At 43.9% G+C, this 20,012-nt stretch overlaps 1 protein-coding gene across 7 annotated transcripts in view; it reads left to right on the forward strand.

The window, feature by feature from the left end:
• CLASP1 (cytoplasmic linker associated protein 1) overlaps nucleotides 1-20,012 on the forward strand; it is a 246,209-nt gene that overhangs the window by 10,380 nt on the left and 215,817 nt on the right. For all 7 annotated transcript variants that reach the window (XM_067549649.1, XM_067549648.1, XM_067549650.1 and 4 more), the window contains exon 2: nucleotides 13,367-13,851. In XM_067549649.1, coding sequence (XP_067405750.1) covers nucleotides 13,657-13,851 — 195 coding nt within the window. In that variant the 5' untranslated portion in view covers nucleotides 13,367-13,656. The remainder of the gene's footprint in view (nucleotides 1-13,366; nucleotides 13,852-20,012) is intronic.

Here is a 20,012-nt window from a genome sequence, read left to right on the forward strand (position 1 = left end):
GGTCTGGTTCTGTTCAATATCTTCATCAGCGACTTGGATGATGGCATAGAGAGTACACTTAGAAAGCTTGCAGATGACACCAAGGAGGATCCAATGATGGTGGCAAACTGAAGAAATGATCTGAAATAAATAGGATGAAATTCAGTAAAGACAAATGTAAAATACTACACTTGGGAAAGAATAATCAGTTGCACAGATACAACATGGGAAATGGTTACCTAGGAAGGAGTTCTGCAGAAAAGGATCTGGGGGTTATAGTGGATCAAAAACTAAATATGAGTCAACACTGTAATACTGTTACTTCCCAGCATGGTGTTCAGATTTTTGTAGTAGCAGGAAGGTTGTAAACAAGACACGAGAAGTAGTTCTTTCACTCTGCTCAGCACTATTAAGCCTCAGCTGGAGTTCTGTAACCACTTCTGGGCATCACATTTCAGAAAAGATGGGGACAAATTGGAGGAAGTCCCAGAGGAGAGCAGCAAAAATGATTAAAGATTTAGAAAACGTGACCTAGAAGGAAAGATTGGGGTTATGATGGTGAAGAGAAGACTGAGGGACAAACTACCAGTCTTCAAGTCACAAAAGATTGTTGTAAAGAGAAGGTGATAAATCAGACAAGAGGCAATAGGCTTAAATTTCAGCAAGTGAGATTTAGGTTAGACCAGTGTTTCTCAAATAGTGTTCGGGTTCTGCGGGCTGAGTTGAAGGGTTCTGTGAAAAAGCGGAACCGTGCTGCCGAAATTAAAAGAAATCCCGTGCCATTGAACAGCTGGCAGCGCGCCGCTGAAAAGGGGAAGATTTCCTGGACTTTTCAGCGGAGGGTATGGCATGGCTGCGCAAGGGTTCCGCGGGGAAATATAATTGAGAAACACTGGCTTAGACATTAGGAAAAATTTCCTAACTATTAGGGTAGTTAAGCACTGGAACAAACTGCCTAGGGAGATTGTGAATCTCCGTCATTGGAGGTTTTTAAGAGCAGGTTAGACAAACACCTGTCAGGGATGGTCTAGATCAGCGGTTCTCAACCGGTGGTACCACCAGTGGTACTTACCGGAAGGCTGGGTGGTACGCGCGCCGCTGAATCGCCGCCGCCGCCGGCGGAAAGGCCCTCCCACCCACCCACGTGAAACTCTGCTGCCGAAAATGGGGAAACGGTGGAAGGGTTTTGGCGGCGGGTATTGTTTCCACCGCGAAACCCCGCCGCCCGTCTCTCCCCGCGGCCGCGAAACCCCGCCGCAAGTCCCCTCCCTTTTTTTTCCTGAGTGATACTCGGGTCGGGTACAGTCGGGTCAAATGGTACTTGACCTGACTGTACCTGGCCCGAGTGGTACTCGGGGGGAAAAAAAGGTTGAGAACCGCTGGTCTAGATTAATGGTTCTCAAACTTTTTGTATTGGTGATCCCTTTCACACAGCAAGTCTCTGAGTGCGACCCTCTGGCTTTCAGAAGTCTCTCCCCTCCCTTTCACTCTCCCCCCCCCTTCATGCCTGGCCTTTGTGGGCTCTTCACTCCCCCTTTACTCCTGCACTGTGCCCCCTTCGACCCTAACCCATGCTTCCCCCCTCCTGCGCCTACCTGGGGAAACTGACTTGCATGCACAGAGTGGCTGGTATTGCTGCTCGCTCCCCCCTTGAACGCTGCTCCTCCGTACATCCCTCGGGGGCTGGCAGCTCCTGATGCTCACCTCGCAGCCCAGCCCAGGTGGGGAAAGTGACCTGGATGCAGGGAGCCCTGGCATAGCTCCTCACTCCCCCCACCCCCAGTCCCCTAGGGGGTCGTGGAGGAACATTGGGGTGGGTGGGTGAGCAGTAGCTGTGTGTCACTACTCTTCCTCCCCTCTCCCCATGTTCCTCCACCTGCAGGAAGCAGGGAGGCTCACAGCCCCCATCTGGCCAGGGTCAGGCTCACAGCTCAGCGGTTGGTGACGCTCCGAGCTCACAGCCCCATATCTGCCTGAGGCTAACAGCTCACGACCTCCATGTAATCGCATTGCGACCCCTAATTTGAGAACCAGTGGTCTAGATAATACTTAGTCTCGCCTCAGTATAGGGGACTGGACTAGATGACTTGTCGAGGTCTCTTCCAGCCCTACATTTCTGTGATTCTGTGACTAATAGATTATAAAGTTAGGCCTTGACGTAGGTTAGTCAGTTTCAAATTTAATTTTTAAGTAGGTTTATTTAAAAAAAATTCCTCTATTTCCTTTAAATAAAATCCAATTTAAAAGAAAAATCCACTTATTTTTGTTTTTTAACCGATTTGATTTTTATCCATCCTGCCTGGTGTCCATCTTAATGTTTGCAGTGTTACTTTCACTCCAGTTTTCAATCACGATCACCATGCCAGTTAGCGTGATGCTGCAGGGCAACGTTGAGTCTTTACTCTTTAATTCAAAATTAAGTCTTAAAATTTGCTGTCATTCCTTGTTTCATAAGGTGATTTTGTGATTTATGCCCTATAAAAACCTATGGCCTTTTCTGTGATGGGTGTTTAGCAACAGGTGTAGCTGCACCAATGCAAATCCCTAGTTCAGACATGATTTAAACCTTGAGCAACAATTCATATTAGTTAAAGCTTACCCTGTTTCAAACCAGCGTAAGTTGTGCCAGTACAAATTGTGCTACACTGATATTAGTAGCCTCTACACTATAGGTTTTGCACTGGGGCAGACATAGCACTCATAAGGGAACATCAGGGTTATATTTACCTGTGTCCTGTCCCTTAAGTATTGAAGGTCTGCTGATGGGATCAAAGGGAACAGCTCTGGCTGCAGCAGCAGAGTTTGATGCGCTCTGAAAGAATTCGGTAGCAATGGGGCTTATGCAAGCTATCACTTTAATAAAACTCCAATCTGGGAGTGTAATGCAGTCTGAACTGGGGGCTTAAAGCAAGGGAAATGTTGCAATTTCCCATGGTTAAATCCAGCTCAGCTCCCCTAATGTTAGTCCACTATGTAGAAGGCCACTGACTGCGCTTTGTATTTTAAATGTCTCTGAGCACTGCTTGGAGCAGGTGTAATACACACTGTGCTTAAAAAGCTGGTGGCCTGTCCGTGCTGGGGATCTCAACGTGCTACCACTGGTGGGGATGAACTAGTGTTGTTAATGGTAGGAAACTTGTATGAAATTTCCCCGATGCTAAAGAGAGAAACTTAAAGGGGCACTGTAAACTTCAGACAAGCGAAGTAGTTTCAGGTATCATTCTGGCTCCTGAGTTTTGCTGTCTGTCTTTACAGTTTTACATGCGCAATTCCTTATTAAAAGACTGGTTGCTGCCCTGTTGCTGTAGAAATGACTATATAGGGGAAATGGAAACCAGCTATACACAAAGCGCTGTCAAAGAGACAAAGTACATTGGAAAAAGAGTAATCCTGCAGTTGTAGTAGTTTTGTGTTACTTGTAACACCTGTAGGTAAAATGTTTTTTAAGTTGATGTCCCTTTTAGAATGAGATTTCGAGGCTTAGAAAACATTGGAAAACAAACAGGTGACACTTAAATCAGAAGCATACGCTATTTGATTGTAATTGTCAAAAGTGTACCTGGACAGTTCAAGGAACCTTATTGCCTAGGTATAGAAGCTAGATCAACAAGGGGTGAGAGAGCAAGATTCCGTAACAAGATATTTGCATAGTTGCATTTGTGTAACTCTCTGCCACCTTTATATCTCCAGTAAGATGTACTTTCTCCTTCAGATAAGGCATTTGATGTTTACGTTGCCATGTGGTTATCTCTTAGTGTTTGCACAAGTCCCTGAGAAAGCTTTACAGTTAGATAAAGTAAGTGTTTTGACTAACTGAGAAGGTTTACATCTTATTGAGTTCCTTGCATCCCAAAATGCTTTACAAACTCTGTACAGCTCTGATAAGCAACTGTCTTTGGAATAAAGGGTTGCCAAGTGCCCTGGGGACTCAGCACAACAGTTGAGGGAGAAAAGGGAATTTTGGCCAAAGACATGGGGGCAAGCCCCTTCGTCTTTCAAAAGAGCCGTGAGATCCTTTCTGCATTCTCAGAAAGGACATGTCATCTGCATAGTACTCAGTTTATTTCTGAAGGATGTGTTGTCCCTGCTGGGACCTGAACCTGTGGTTCTAGAGAGCCTAGTTATTAAACCCAATGTTTAGACTTCAAAACTATTCATTCCCTTTGGCAAGAGGTGTTAGAGATGTACTACAGAAAGAGTAATGTTTTTGTAGGCTTTTATACTTGGAAACAAAAATCACTGCCTGTTTGGAAGTGGAAACTTCTTTAAGAGGAGCTCTTCATTCTTGTGGAAAGTCAAGGTTCAAAGGCATGCTTGTTCGATGCGCCTTGAGCTAATTTTTCATTTGAAATATGCATGCAATTACATTATGAGAATTGTAGAGAAGGAGCCCTGATTGTATAACTATGCCACTACATTGCTTAATATGACTGCTCTTCTCTCTGTTTTGGTGGGATAGTCTATCTGCCAACAGCTCCCAAGAAATTAATATTGCACTGAATAAGTTGTATCAGGGCTTGAAAGCTGACCATAAACCTAAACTTACCAGCCAGAGGCTGATCCAAAGATGCATTCAGGCAGGTCACCAGTGAGGCCTAGCAGCAACAGCTCCAGTGCATGTGCTGTCACTCATAATGAGCATGAGTGACAGCAGTGTGAAACTGACTGACTTTGTCAGTCTGGCTATAGCCCACAGGGTTCTGAGTAGCAGTGGTGGAACTTGATCTGGGAAGCTGTGAGCAGCAGCAACAGTTTGTGTGCAGACTATAAGGACTTGTCTATGCAGGGAGTTAAACAAGACAAGCTATTCCAGACTAACTCCATGTGTGGATGCTCTTATTTTGGAATAAGAGTGCCGTATTCCAAATTAGTTTAATCCACTTCCAAAATGGATTAAATTAATTTGGAATAAGGCACTCTTATTCCACCTGTGGAGTTAATCAGGACTAGTTAATTTGCTTTAAAGTCACACCCTGCCTTATTCAAGATTAATTTGTCATGTACAGTAGAACCTCAAAGATACGAACATCAGAATTATGAACTGGCCAGTCAGCTGAACACTGTGAAATTTGAAGTACTGTAAGCAATCAGGCATCAGCGGAGGGGAGGGGGGAAAAAAAAGAAAGAAAGCAAATGCAGTGCAGTGTAGTGCAGAGCAGAAACAGTTCGGGGTCTGCGTTGTTCCTGCAAGCCAAGGGTGCTGTTTCACGCCCACCCCAGTTGGAGGGAGAAGCTGTTTTCACACACACCCCAACCCCCCCCTCTGAGCCCAGGGAAGAAAGCAGTTAATGCTGCAAGGAACTGAAGGTTGCAGCCAAAGCCTGGCCTAGAACTGGAGTGGGAGTCAGCTGTGCTTTGGAGGAATTTTAAAGGGCCACAGCCTGTGCACCGATTGGCCCAAGCTTTGCCCGTGGCTGCACTCCTGGATCCTGCCAGCACCTCTGGGAGTGCAAGGAGCAGGGAAGGGAGGGGCGCAGGTAGCGGGCTGACGCCAACCCCCTGCAGTGTGCTGCCTGTGGAGCGTGGCAAGCAGTGCACTGAGCAGGGCAATCCCTGGGGAGAGGCGGCTGAGGGCTGGGGTTTGTAGTGCCAAGGGTGCAGGGCAGGCCCCCCCCCCCCCCCCCCAGTTCAGCTCAAAGGCTAGCAACAGGAATAGGGCAGGGAGCTGCTTGCCAACCAGGCCAGTGCTGCCAGGTGCCACCTTTGCAGAGATCTCTCCCAGCCTCAGCGGGAAGACTCTGACTGCAGGAGACTGGACCATAACGCTTTGTTCAGAGTTACGAACATTTCAGAGTTACGAACAACCTCCATTCCCGAGGTGTTCCTATCTTTGTGGTTCTACTGTATTAAAAGGAAGACAGCACTGCATCTGTCACATTCAGAGCATTTCCTTCCTAATCACAAGGGCTAGAAATGTAATTTTAAAGTGAAATCTTAAGAGGTATAAACTTCTGCAAAATTTCACTTTCCAAGATAAACTATGTACTTGCCACAGGTGAGAGGGGATTTTTTCTTTTAGGACAGCAAAAAGTTAAAATCCTCTAACATTTCCAGTTCAGCATTTTTATCAATTTCTGATGCTTTCACAAAACCATTCTAAATATTTACTTAACTGTTTGGGCCAATTCAATCTAAACTGCAGATTGTTTTGCTATGGACTGTACAGACTTCTTTTCAGTGTGGTAGATGGGCTGAGGTGGAGTGATTAGTTGTTGATAGCTGGGTTTGAGTTAGACTGTGCTTTCCATAGTTGGTTGTTTCTACCTTCTCGTTTTGTAAATCCAGTTTTGGACCAAAACCTTCATAATCAATCTGAAGTTTGTGGTTCTTTGCTAGATGACTTTGGTGGAAAATTTAGAGGGGGGTGGGGGAGCGAGCACGGTGACTGGGTATTTATATAAACAAAGCGGGAGGGCTTCATTTTTGTAAAAAAAAGTAGTTTCCTAGGTCTTTTGGATAAGCAAACAGTCTAGTGTCTTCCTGAACTGAGTACTGCTGCCTTTGAGAAGTTTGCAATGTTTGGATTGCTTCTGGTCCTGTGTTCACAGCTATTTTCAAAACAAGGAGAGGCTCCAGACATAATAAGTCTGCACCACTAGGTTCCTGGCTTGGATTACTGCAGGACTTAAAGTTTACATGACCGGAGAGCCTCTGGGAGGAAGAGTTTTATTTCTCAAAGCTTAAGCTCCATAGGTTCCCCAAGTCAGTGAATCTTCCTGGTATTGACCACTTGGAGTCTGTAGGGTTTAAATTCTGCCAGACCAGACCCAGGGCTGAAACTCTACAGCTGGCAGAAGGCGGGTTGCGGTCAGAGCATCCACTTAGGGCTTGTCAACACTTGCAGAGCTGCAGCAGCACAGCTGTACCAATGCAGCTGCACCACTGTAGTGCTTACCGCATGTCTACATTAGAAACATAAGTCGACCTATAGTAGTTTGACTTACTGCAGTCAATTACAGTTACAATGACTGCAGTAATTGCTGCCGGGAGTCCAGTTGCCCCACAGGCTCCCAGTGGGTTGCTCCCTGCTGGGAGCAGGGGGAAGCTGCTCAGGGCTTTTTACACCCTGGGGAGCAGGGTCAAGGGAGCCGTGAAATTGACCAGGCTGCCCCACTCCCAGTGGGTCTGACCACCCAGCTCTCCAAGGGAGTGTGGTGGCTGCTGGGCTGTAGTTGCCCAGCTTTCTTGTCAGTTTCATGGCTCCTGCTGCGAAATGGACAAGACCGCCAACAGCCCATGTAAGGGAGGAGTGTCTACACAGACAGAGTGTCTCCTGAGCTACACCCACATAAGCCTTATGCCTCCCATGGAGGTGGAGTTATGTCAGTGTGGTGGGCACTTACATCAGCAGAAGCAAGGCTGATGTCTAACACTGACATAAATAGTTTCACCTAACCTGCCTTAGACCTAGCCCTTAGTGAAGAGGCTACCTATGTTGACGGGAGAGCTTCTCTTGTCAGCATGGGTATTCCACTTCCCTGAGAGGCGGTAGCGCTGTCGAGGGGAGAAGCCCTCCCATTGACATAGCGCTGTCTATATGGATAGGTCGGTATAACTGCGTCGCTTGAGGGTGTGGATTTTCCACACCCCCGAGTGGCATAGTTATACCGACGTAAGCTGGTAGTGCAGACCAAGCCCTAGCTGAACTCCCAGGCTCTGCAGGAGTGGAATTTCTGACTGTGCTGTTATGTGCTTCCTTGTCTACAAAGTTAATCTTTGCTTACCTGAGATTTGGTTTTATCAGGTGGGAATTTGTTACTCCAGCATCCCAGCTCTCTACTTAGCCTGTTTATACTAGGAAGAAAGGGTATTTTTAAAAATACGTTCACTAACAGTGTTAAAAGTCTAGCGAAGACAAAGCAAGTGTTTAACATTTGTTAGCTGTTTTTCTTTGCTGCTGCTTTTTAGGGATTTAAACTTGCATTTATAAACCTTTTTTCTGCTCTGGTATATACAGAGACCTTCTCCTCATGTATAACACATGCCTTCTCTTCTTGTGGGTCACCGACTTTTATCCTCAAGTGGGTTGTATTATTGGCTAAGCTTGAGGCATTACTCAGTGGTATTTCTGTGTGTGTCTATGTAATGTGTTTGAACCCTGCATTCAATCAATTCCAAGACTTCAAGGAATGTACTAGGCTTCGATGGCCAGAACCTTACTGATTTGGGGGACAGTCGGAACATCAGAGAGAGTAAGTGGGGGATACATGGAGCTTGCTGTCATTCGTTGATGGCACCGTTAACATCTTGCAGCATAACCCCGGTCATGTTCCCAATAGCATTAAACATGTTGACACCTTGCGTGACAGAAGACGAACAATTGTTCTCTCTGTGGGGAATATGCTCAGCCAGCAAAAGGCAACCAGAGGGAAAGGAGAGAGCAGCCTTAATTCCTTTCTCCTTCCTAAAGTCCTGCCTCCTCAAAGTCCATTCCAAGTGGTGGAAAGAGGGCACCAGAGGCCTGTCCCTCTGTTCCAATCTGGGGGGATGGAAGATACTTTGGAGGGGTGTAGGGGAGACATTCAGAGCTCCTGGCATGGTGGGGAGAATGGAGTGGGGGGACAAGTGTCAGGGCAGGGAGGAACTGAGAGAAGGATGAGGAACAGAGCCCTTGGCATGGTGTGGAGAGCAGGGGACCCTTATTGGCTGAGGGGCGATGGGGAGCAGAGCCCTTGGCATGGTGGGGACATGCGGGGGAACACAGACTCTTGTGGGGAGAGAGTTTGGGGGCACCTAGTATGGGGGGAGTGTGGCCACAGAATCTTCATGAGTTGGGGAGATTGGAAGACCCAAGCATGAGGGGATGGGGGCACACAGAGCCTCTGCCATTGGGGGCAGGGGAAAGGGAGGAATCGGGGAAGTGGGGATGAGGGTGCATGCAGCTGCTGGTGTGGGGGAATGGGAGGAGGGGAGATATGGTGTGGGTATACAGAATCCTTGCCAGTTGGACATTGGGGAGAGTTGCAGGGAGTCCCTGAAATGAGGGGGATGGGAGAATGGGGGGGGGGGGGGAGGAATGGAGGGATGAAGAGGCCTTGATGTGTGTAGTGAGCTCAGCTATACAAGCTAGAGGGTGTGTGATCCCCTGGGCTTGTACGCAAGTTCCTTCTCTAAAACACGTGAAGTGTTAGAAAACTCTTACCTTTACTTAAAAAGAAGCAATTCCTAGAAAAACTGTTAGTTTTAAATGAATTAGCTTAAAACATCTGAGTCTTAGCTTGGTAGTTTTTCAGTTGTTAGCTTAATTGAGTTAAACAACTACAAAGACACAGGTTATTAGAGAGAAAAGGTGGGTGAGAGAATATCTTTGACTGGACCAGCTTCTGTTGGTGAGAGAGACCCACCTTGTTTCTCTGATGTCCTGGGACCAACATAGGTACAACAACACTCCATAAGATGCATGTTAACATTTTGAAGCCGTTGGCTACATGGCCAGCTAATACTCCTTTAAAATAGGTAGTTTGCATCTTAACAAGCTTTGAGGCAGGGGTTCTCAAACTTTTTTTTCTGGGACCCCCTTTGAAAATATTTCAAGTACCCTTACTTCTGCACTGCTGCTGGGGACGGCACTGCCTTCAAAGGACCCATCCAGCAGCCACTGCTCTCCAGCCATTCATATCTGAAGGGCTCTGGCTGTCAGCCATACACAGGGCTGACAGCCACAGCCTGTGTGGGGGCTGACAGCTCACGACCCCCCCCTCTAATAATCTTGCGACCCCTTGAGGGGGTCCCGACCCCCAGTTTGAGAACCCCTGCTTTAAGGGCTTGTGTACGGGGGAAGTTGCCCGGAATAGCTATTCAGATCAAAACTTTTCCAGTCAATTCCCCAGTATAGACACTATTCCAGACTAGGCCTCTTGATTCCAAAATAAATAGTACACTTCCAGACCACAGCAATTATTCTGGAATATAATTACTTATTCTGGAATAGTTTATGTCCACAGAAAGAGCTAAAGCATCTTCTTGTATTCTGCAATAGCTATTCTGATCAATTTCCCCATGTAGACAAGCTGGAAGAGAGCTTTTCATTTCAATTTATATACTGTACTGAGCTACCACAATTGAAAAACACCTTTTTGCCTTGGATAAGGTTATAAAAACCCATTTTATGTGTTTGGAAGTCAGGAAACGAGAACATTGTAGCAGTAGTTCAATACAAAAATCAGTCTGCAAATACTCAATTAAATAGATATTAGCTTTCTCTTTGACCCCTTGCCACCAGTTCTTCTCCAGCATCTACTATGAACCAGACATCTGAAGAAGATGCTAAAGTATTGGCTTGCAAATTGCAAAGCCTCCCTGTGTTACTTGCCCAAAGGGTTCAATGCTCGATACTCTAGCGTCTGCCATCAGAGGAGCTCAGAGTGCTTTTATGCAGTGAACTAGATCCCCCCACGCTTGTGGAGGGTGACAGGGAAGATGGTAGGTAAATATCCTCGTTGTAAACATAACATGGGTGTGCACAGGATGAAACTTAAGGTTATGAGGGAGGTCTGGCTGTCCTTTAGTTTGGAACTAGTGCCTCCTTTAACAAAAAAAACCCGGGTTTTGAGATTGGTGCTTTGAAAATAAGACAGTTCTATTCAGTTTCCCATTACGGTATCTGATGCACTGTTCAAGATTTGAAAGCTGAAATCAAAACTGGGCCCAACGCCCAGATAAAAATTTAGTTTTTGTACAAGCTAAATAGGCAAAACAAAACAAACAAACAAAATCCAATGAGGTAGGTCACAGATGCAGTGAACCAAATCGAAAGGACTTACCCAGAGCCTTCTAGACAAAGAGGGACTCTGCTTAACAGCCCTAGAGAGCCTCCCTGTTCTGACAGTCTTACTAAAGATATGGGGAGACTTCCAAAGAGCTTTATGGTGGGCTGGTGAAATCTTAGTTTCAGACTTCTACATGAGGATTTTGCATTTTGGTTGTATTCTGGTCTTCATTTTACTCCTCAGGATCTCTCCTTTTAACCTAAAGCTGTTAAATGGAAGTTTCCGTGGTCAATGATTTGGAGGTGTATGAAATCAGTGACTGCACAGCTGGCTCAGACTTGAACACAGTTTTGCAAGGCAGCATGATGTTAAGCTTACTAGTGCAAAATATACTCTCCCGCCCTTTAAAAGATTAGTATTTTCTATCCCCATCATAGTAATCACCCGGTTTAAAAAAACTTGTGCTGAGCAAGTGGGCAGATAAGAGCTTTGCAAAATCACAATGGTTTATCAACTCTTCATTTGAAATAGTGCAAGTTTAGGGCCACTCCTAGGGATGTTGGGGTGGATGCTTATTGCTTGTGAATGGTGCTGGATTAAAAGGCCTTAGAGACTGACAGTATAGCTTGGACCACAACTGTGTGAACAGTCTCACTTCAGCACTGATCCTAAGGGGCCACCTTTAGGGGGTGAGAGGGGAGTTCAGTCTCCGTGGCCGTCTTAGTCTTGGACGTTTTTCCCCACAAGGGGTAGTTTTTGGTAGATTTTTGTCCAGTGGGAACTGGGTTGAGACCCCAAACCGCAATAAGGTGGTTAAAAAGTGATGTGTGCTGCCATCCTGGGCTAGATTTGAACTGGTGATCTAGAATGGGGAAGGGCTCTGCTCTCCTATGACCTAAGAGCAACACAGACAAGTGCAAGAGGTGGGGACACCTGGCCCTTGTCTGGCTGTGGTTAAATAGGGCTGGGGGTCCTTAAACATGGAAAGGCTCCATGGCACATAAGGCACTGGATTACATCCTGCAGTTCTGTTTGAAGTCTGCTGGTAAGACGTATGTGGTGGTTGTAGCCTTTTTGGTCCCAGGATATTAGAGAGACAAGGTGGGTGAGGTAATATCTTTTATTGTCAGCTTGTAATTTAGCCAGAGACAGAGGAGCTGGAATAATGATCTGAAAAATAACCTGTGCTGTGTAAGGCCTGTTCTTGTTTTCCAAGTTATGCTTTTTGGTATGTCAGCTGCCATCAAGCTTGCAGTGCTCCTATTAAACAAGCTATTCAAAGGTAATAAACTGACTTGAAAGGTCCTGTTTTCAAACCGATAGCAATTAGGTTTACTACTTCCCCCATTGCTTTTGATTTGAGTGATCTTGTGCCTGTAGGTTCACTCCAGTTGTGTACTTAACAAGGTATCTACTTGGCAGCTTCTCCGGTTCCCTCTTCCCTCACACTGAGCCTGACCTGCTTTCCTTGTGCTAGTGCAGAAACTAGGGCAGGCTTTTAGCTTTGGATGTTATTATTAGAAAGCTTTAAAAAAATAAAAAATCCTGGATTCTTACCCACCTCCCCTTTTTAAAGAAAAGTGGCACCTGTAAAGAGAGCACCTAAGGAATGTTGTAGGTAGTGCCTCTGGCTCCCGCCATTAACAGTAGCATGTGGAAGACTAAAGCTAAATGGCAGGCGTGGGGGGTCTTGCTCCCTGTGCTAGTCGAGATGATTCATTTAGTTATGGAGGGGGAGTGGCGGAGTGACGCTGCAGCTGCTTGTAAGGCGAGATTTCCAGTTAGCAGCATTAGCCCGGCGGTTCCTTGACATACATCCCCAGCTTGTGTTAGGATGCAGAAAAGCCCTGCTGGAAAGGAACATTTAAGGGCACGCTCTGCTCTGTTACAGAGGCGAGAATCTAGGGTTATGCTATGGATTACACTGCTGTAAATCCCCAGTGAGAGCAGAGTTTGACACCTGAGTTTCCTTTATGGCCCTACTTACAGGACATCTCAAGTAGTATTAGCTAAACCACATTTTAAACATGATGCTAATAAGTGGCTAACGCTGTTTCCCAGGCCAGCATATTGAGGGCTGCATGGTGTTAGCCAGTTTACAAAACCATGTTGTAATGTGGCTCATCGTAGTTTGATCTCTGGTAACTGTATTAGAATCTCTCTAATAAAAGCTAGCTGTCTGTGGTTCTGGCTCCTACTGTTTGACCTTTATTTTAGATAGGGCCTGAAGTAGGACACAGATGCTGATGGCATTGATTGCTGAAAGTTAGCAGTCAAATGAGAGCCAACATTTTTTCTGGGTTCATTTCTTAAAACAGATACACTTTCACAGTGCCTGATGGCCCACATAACGGGATTATTGCTCTACCTTTGGGGAGAGACAATACACTAAATTCTCATCAGTCCTTACCTGAGACCCAAATTTGCTGGATCTATCACTAGAGCTGCTTCTCCAGGGACTGATGGATAACTAACTTTTTTCAAACTTAACCTAAGGACTTGTCCTGGCCTACCTAATGCTGTCCGTTTTTTTTTTTTTTTAAATCCTAGCTATACCATTTGAATCCAGTTTATTACATATTCATGTCCCTCAGATGAATAACCTATTTTGTGACATTTGATTTTCTTTGTGTTTAATTTGTTTAACCTATAATGCTGTCTTATTTCGTTTCTTGCAGAATGGATTGCTGAACTAGGAAATATTCCAGACCTAATAATACAGCATTGCTGCACCACTCACTGCTTTATCTATCACTGGTTATTTAAATTGGACTTTTAATATCCTGCCAGCTGCTCTTCAGACACACATGGTGCATTGTTGCCATTCCCAGAATTGCATCTTTGAAACCAGGCCCTCAGTATCCTTCATCGAACAAAGAGGCGACCTACAGGATACATTTATAGTGGGATTTTTCAGATCTACTGCCCTCTAGCTTTATTCTCGCTGGTGCTGCGTTTCTAGCACACCATGGAGCCCAATATGGAGTACTGCTTAGCGCAGGTGCTTCAGAAAGACGTTGGAAAGAGACTTCAGGTTGGCCAAGAATTGATAGATTATTTCTCAGATAAACAGAAGTCTGCTGATCTTGAACATGATCAGACTATGCTGGATAAAATGGTTGATGGACTTGCCACCTCTTGGGTAAATTCCAGCAATTACAAGGTAAGATTTGTAAGGAACTTCCTTTAAATGAAACTTACGTAGTAAAATCTTGTTCATTCTCATTTGTTCTGCAGACCTTAGTCATACTAAACCCACTGTTCTCACCCCATTTCTCAATAAAGATTTTGTAACTGAGACAGTAGTTGAGGACCCATGGTATTAAGACTTCATTACTTTAAGAAACCATGGTACTAACTTTCTGTATTTTAAATCACAGCTAAGCTTTTTTCCAAATGGAATACCAGCAACCTGGATTTTTTGTGTAGCTTGTTCATTTACTTGTGGGATGTGGTCTCCTATAGTTCTCCTATTGTTAACAGGAATTAATGAATTTGTGCTATATATATTTGCAATATACTAATTGCTTTTATTGTAAAATTGCATTGAACAACAGCTAATGTGAGTTTTACATTAACTGTTTTTATAATACAACATGTCATTGAATATTATATTTAATAGCTGAAGAGTGGATACACTGGGCGAATGAGCTTTGTTGGAATTTGCTACCATTTGTAGTGATGTCATTGGGGGGACAGGAATGGGTGGGCATGGAACTCTCATAGCAATCAGTTACCATTGTCCAAAGCCTATCTGGCCTGTGTGTAACAAGTTGGTTGTCTAATTCTTAGTGAACAAGTTTTAACATTGTGATTTGTACTAGTTAGCTTCCTTGTTGTGGGTGAGGGAAGGGGGTCTCAGAACCCAAGGATAAGTTTCTCCCAAATCATGGCTGAAACACATTGGCCAGGCTGGATAAGACATATATAGTGGTTCTGTTGTGGATAACTAGAGGACTTCATTCAATTTTCATGGGTACTGAAACTCTTCAGGAGACTCGGAGCCTTAAGTGAATTAACCATGATTCACTCTGGAATTATTTGTATCCTATGGTGTTATGGAGAGCTGGGAATACCTGTTGCAGGTGCTCCAGACCTCAGTGTTTTCCCCAAATCCATTTAGCTGTTTGTTTTAATGGAATTTTTAGTCTGGAAATGGATGCAAGAATGCAGCATTTCTCCAAACTTTACACACTTATCCAATATGCTGCATTTTTATGCCTTATGAGTTTTTTGGTATGTATTTATGCAACTGAATTTTGAGGTAGGTTTAGTCTGGCACTGAGCAATTGTGGTGGAAGCTGAACTACTTGTCACGCTTGGCATGCAGAAGTTATCTAAAAACTCAGTGGAAGATCAGTTCCGGTTCAGACCACAAAGACATCCTGATATGTGTGCTATCATTATCTGATGGGGGATCATGTACTGTTATGTGAGGGTATAGTATGCTTTTTCCTTCTTGCTAAATGGTTCCTCCGCTATCATGCTATCTTACTATTGAAGATGTTGGAATCCACAGATACTGTGAACTTGAATTTGCTGTCAAACTTTTTTGCTATTTGCAGGGGTTTTAAAAATTGATGCAGGTTACATAGATACATAAGATGTGCCACGTTCAGCATGAAGTTAATTGCACCTGCAGGTAGTCTCACATTTTTGTATGACTTCACATTTGAAATATGTAATTTCTTTACATTCTATAAATTGAGGCAGTGGCTACATTCAGCATTTGTCACTAATTGTTATGGAAACTAATGGTTAGCATTCATAGTATTTTATACATGAATTGTCAATAGAGAATATCTGCTAATTAAACAAAGGCCCCTCACATAGAGATGGTGACTGGAGAGCTTTAGCTCAGTGGTATGTGCAGTGGGATGTTGGCTTCACCAAACTGCACCATTGCAGCATACTATCTAGATGTAAATATTGCACAATAGTATACCTGTCTCCATATTTTGCTGTAGGTCCCTGCATCTGACTTACTGTCTCCCTCCTTGTTGGCTGCATGGAGGGATCACAGAAGCTCAGGTTCCTTTGCTCAGTGTTACTTGCATGCTACTAGATGTGTAAGGGAAGTTAGGGGGTGTGCCTGACATCAGATCAAATCCAGGGACTTGTCTAAATACCATAAGAACCACAGGTTACTTACCACCAGGGATCCTAGTTTTCCATGATAAAAAAACCCCAAAATTCTCTGAATAAAACCCCCATAAAAATTTGTGTTTTTCTGCAATTAAAATGAAATGCTGAACTTTAGTTTCCCTAGCCACAATAGATATAGGTATCAATTGAACACCATGTTTTGTTGATATACAGCAGAACCCCGTTTATCTGATCTGATTGGGACTGGGGCTTATCACAGCCATAGAGTAGCCATTTGGAGATCTAGATTGGAAGTGTTTGGCCAGAGTTGAAGAAGCCAGTATTTACAGTGTTTGTCTCTTTCTCCCTTTTTGCCCCATCCAGATTTAAAGCAAAGACTGAAGCTATATGGAAACAGAAGCTCAGAATTGCTGTTCCTTAACATTTCATTAATAAAAAGGCTGGTCTTAATCTTAGGAGGGATTAGAGTAACTGATCCAATAGCAGGGGAAAGTATGTGTGGTTTACTCATGGATGTGGCCTGAGTGCAGTATTGCTTTTAACTAAGCCCAACAGCAGCCCACTATTTCTATTTGAAAATTGGGGAAACATCAGCACACGCAGGTGAAGTGACTTTCACCAGGCTACTCAATTCAGAATTCAAAACGAAGAGTCCCAATTGCCAATGACATAACGAGTAAATCTATTTAAAGAGGGGATTTAAGTTCCCTCTTGGCGTGCACAGGCCTCAGCTGTTTAATAGCTGTGCATTTTTTTTTAAACTGTGGCCTTGTCTACATAATATTTTGTGGAATACTTCACCGTGGCACCAGCCTTGTCAGAAGGCTCTAGCAAAAAAGAGTGGTGGCTGGGGGAGAGAAGTGCATGGCTGTCAAAGGCTATAAAAGTGTTATGGATAAATTAATGTAAGTAAAACACTTTAAAAAAAAATGCTGTAAGGTCAGCTGACCTTACAAACTGACCTTACAGCATTTAACGGGCAGGATTGCTCTAGAAGTGAGCTAATAACCGCTGAATGCCATTGTCGCTACTGATGGCTCTCAGTCCCAGCAGTTCACGGTGAGCTGTTGCTTTCTTAAGTGTAGAAGACACTCTAAAGCAATGTCTGAAAATCTTTTATCCACGTAAATATGAAGGATGTCCCCAGGAAGCAAGTCACTGGGAGACCCCGTCCAACACCTTCCCTTCTCCACTCTCTAGCCTGCATTGCCATTAATGCTGCTGCAGCTAACAGTTGTGGGAATCTGTGACTACAGAGACCTAAGTCTGCCACTTATGAGCATGCCTGGGGACAGAGACACTGCGTATTTAATAACTTACTATGTAAAGAGAATCCCATGTGAACTAGCTGGTGTCTAAAACACAGCATAGGAAGGCTGGAATAAAGGACCATTGCATGGGACCACCACGACCCTCAAATCTTTTTCAGAGTCACTGCTTCCCAGGATAGAGTCCTTTATCCTGTCTTGATGACCTACAATCTTTGTTCCTACATGTATATGTTTACGTTTAGCCGTATTAAAACACATGTTGTTTGCTTGTGCCCAGTTTACCAAGTGATCCACATTGCTCTGTATCAGTGACCTGTTCTCTTCGTTATTTACCAGTCCTCCAATTTTTGTGTCATCTGCAAACTTTATCAGTGATTTTATATTTTATTCTAGGTCATTTCTAAAATGTTAAATAGTGCAGGGCCAAGAACCAGTCCCTGTGGGACCCCACTGGAAACGTAAATATGATATACGTAAATATGATACACTGTTTGATAGGTATCAGAATGTAACTATAGTCAGCCAGGTTTTAATCCATTTAATTTGTGTCATGTTAATTTTATATCATTCTAGATTTCAGATTGAAAAATCATGTGGTACCAATCCAAATGCCTTACTGAAATCAGTTATGTCAACACTATTACTTTTATCAACCAAACTTGTAATTTCATCCGAAAAAGATATCAACTTAGTCTGGCAGGCTCTAAGAACATAAGAACGGCCATACTGGGTCAAACCAGTGGTCCATCTAGCCCAGTATCCTGTCTTTTGACAGTGGCCAATGCCAGGTGCTTCAGAGGAAATGAACAGAACAAGTAATCATCAAGTGATCCATCCTCTGTTGCTTCTGTTTTCCATAAACCCACGTTGATTTGCGTTATTTACATTTACCCTCTTTTCATTGATTGAGTCCCCTATCAGCCACTCCATTATCTGGATCATTCCTAGGATACCAGTTCAACATTCAGCCAGCCCCATCAACCAAAAGTTGTTGCTGCATGACAGTTGTTCATTGGCTTTTGTGAAATGAGTTAGGAGTCTTGGGGTGTGTCTACACTTAAACTGCTACAGCTGCAGCCCTTCAATGTAGACACTACCTGCACTGACTGGAGGAGTTCTTCTGTTTCTGTAGGTAATCCACCTCCCCGAGAAGTCATGTAGTTAGCTTGACAGAAGAATTCTTCTCTTGACCTATCACTGTCTACACCGGGGATTAGGTTGGCATAGCTATATCTGCACACCCCTGTGAGATGTAGCTTTGCCCATGTAAGTTCCCAGTGTAGGCCAGCCCTCACTCTCTGATTTTCCATTACTGCAAATGGTGTTTAATGGTGTTAATGGCCATATCATCAGGCAAGCCAAGGACTGAATGATCATGGAGATTGATCCTCTTTCTTTACTAGAGTGTGTATCTCCAAGTCATCACTGAAACACATTGACAAGGGACCTTTAAGGGAAGGAGCAGAGGGAACCTGCAGAAATAAAGAAACTTAAATCAGATGTTCTTGGTAAAAACAAACAAAACACTAAAGAAAATGCAGACAGTGGACCTGACCCTGACCCAGCCCCGTTCATGCCAATGGGGGTTTTTACTACTGACTTAATTATCCACAGGATTGGGGTCCAATATAGCATAAATCAAATAGGTTTCTAAATAGAATGTTTTTCTCCCTTTTTTTCTTTTTTTCCATGAGGCGTCAGCTGTCTTCAAAGGATCCAACTTCAAGGTAGCAAAGACATACAGTGGCAGCCTTTGCTCTGAATCTGTAACTGAGCCTGTTGTGTCTAGCAAGGGGAACAGAATTGAAAAGTTTTGCCCCAGACCTCCTAAGTGCTATGAGAGTGTCTCTGAAAAAGGTGCAACCCTCCCCTTTGAATTTTCTTATTTTCATCAGCTTAAGTTAGACAATTTATTTCAGTGGTGTTTTGATTTCTAATTTCTCCCTTCTTCTTAGTCTTATTTCTGAGAAATACACTAATTGTTTTAAATGACTGAATAGTTTTGTCCTGTTTAATAAAGCCCAGAATATATGGTATTAAACAGAAGATGTGAGCTGTACTGAGTTGTATACCAAGATCCTGCTATTGATTTGTTTGTGTGCAGAGTTCCTGATTGATTAACTCCCAGTTGATATCATTAGTTGCAGGGCATCAGACTTTTTGAAATAAAGTAACATACAGTGTGAAACGTTGTGGTGAACTTTTGTTTGTTGTGGCAAGGATTCACTGTGTTAGAGGGAGCAGTCTTCCACCTTGATTTATGTCTGAAACATTACAAGATCTTGCTTAGTTGAATAGAAAAAAATAAACAGGCATCTAAATTACATGTCTTTGATGTTTGTTTTTTTAATTGTGTATTTGTGAATAATGTTCTGTTTGTCTTTGTAATTGAGGGGTAGAACAGATGGTGCAGGCTTAGTTTAAAGTGTCCATTAAAATTGCTTGAATGATTGCTCACTGTAAGTGTGTATTCACTCTCTACAGCATTCCTTTTTTTGTTCTGTTAAAATTCAGTGGATGAAACTTTTTGGGTATGTCTATACTGACGGCAGCAAGGTCGCCGCTGTCAGATCCATCTTTCTGGATCGATTGAGTGGTCCGTGTAGACCCGCTCAATCGATCCGGAAGTCGATACTGGTAAACCACCCCCTCAAGTGGCGCAGTGCAGTGAAGACGCCGCACAGAAAGGAAGCTCAGCAGTCAACGGGAGTTACGCAAGCTACTCTGTGTAACTCTTGTCGACTGCCGCCAAATCTCCAGGTAAGTGTAGACCAGGGCTCTGACTTAAGGAAATAATTCGTGTGGAGGCTATGGGTTATGTGATCATCTGGTAGGTGCACTTTACTCAGTGTATCTTGTGCGCATGGAGAGAAGAGACCATTTAATCATTTGTTGAAAGAGCAGATTGCAGAGGAGTTATGAACAATCCCATTCAATAGCCCCTCAG

Source organism: Emydura macquarii, unplaced genomic scaffold (assembly GCF_026122565.2).
Source record: "Emydura macquarii macquarii isolate MOO-44397 ecotype Brisbane River unplaced genomic scaffold, CSIRO-AGI_Emac_v2 contig_1253, whole genome shotgun sequence".
Classification (NCBI taxonomy): Eukaryota; Metazoa; Chordata; order Testudines; family Chelidae; genus Emydura; species Emydura macquarii.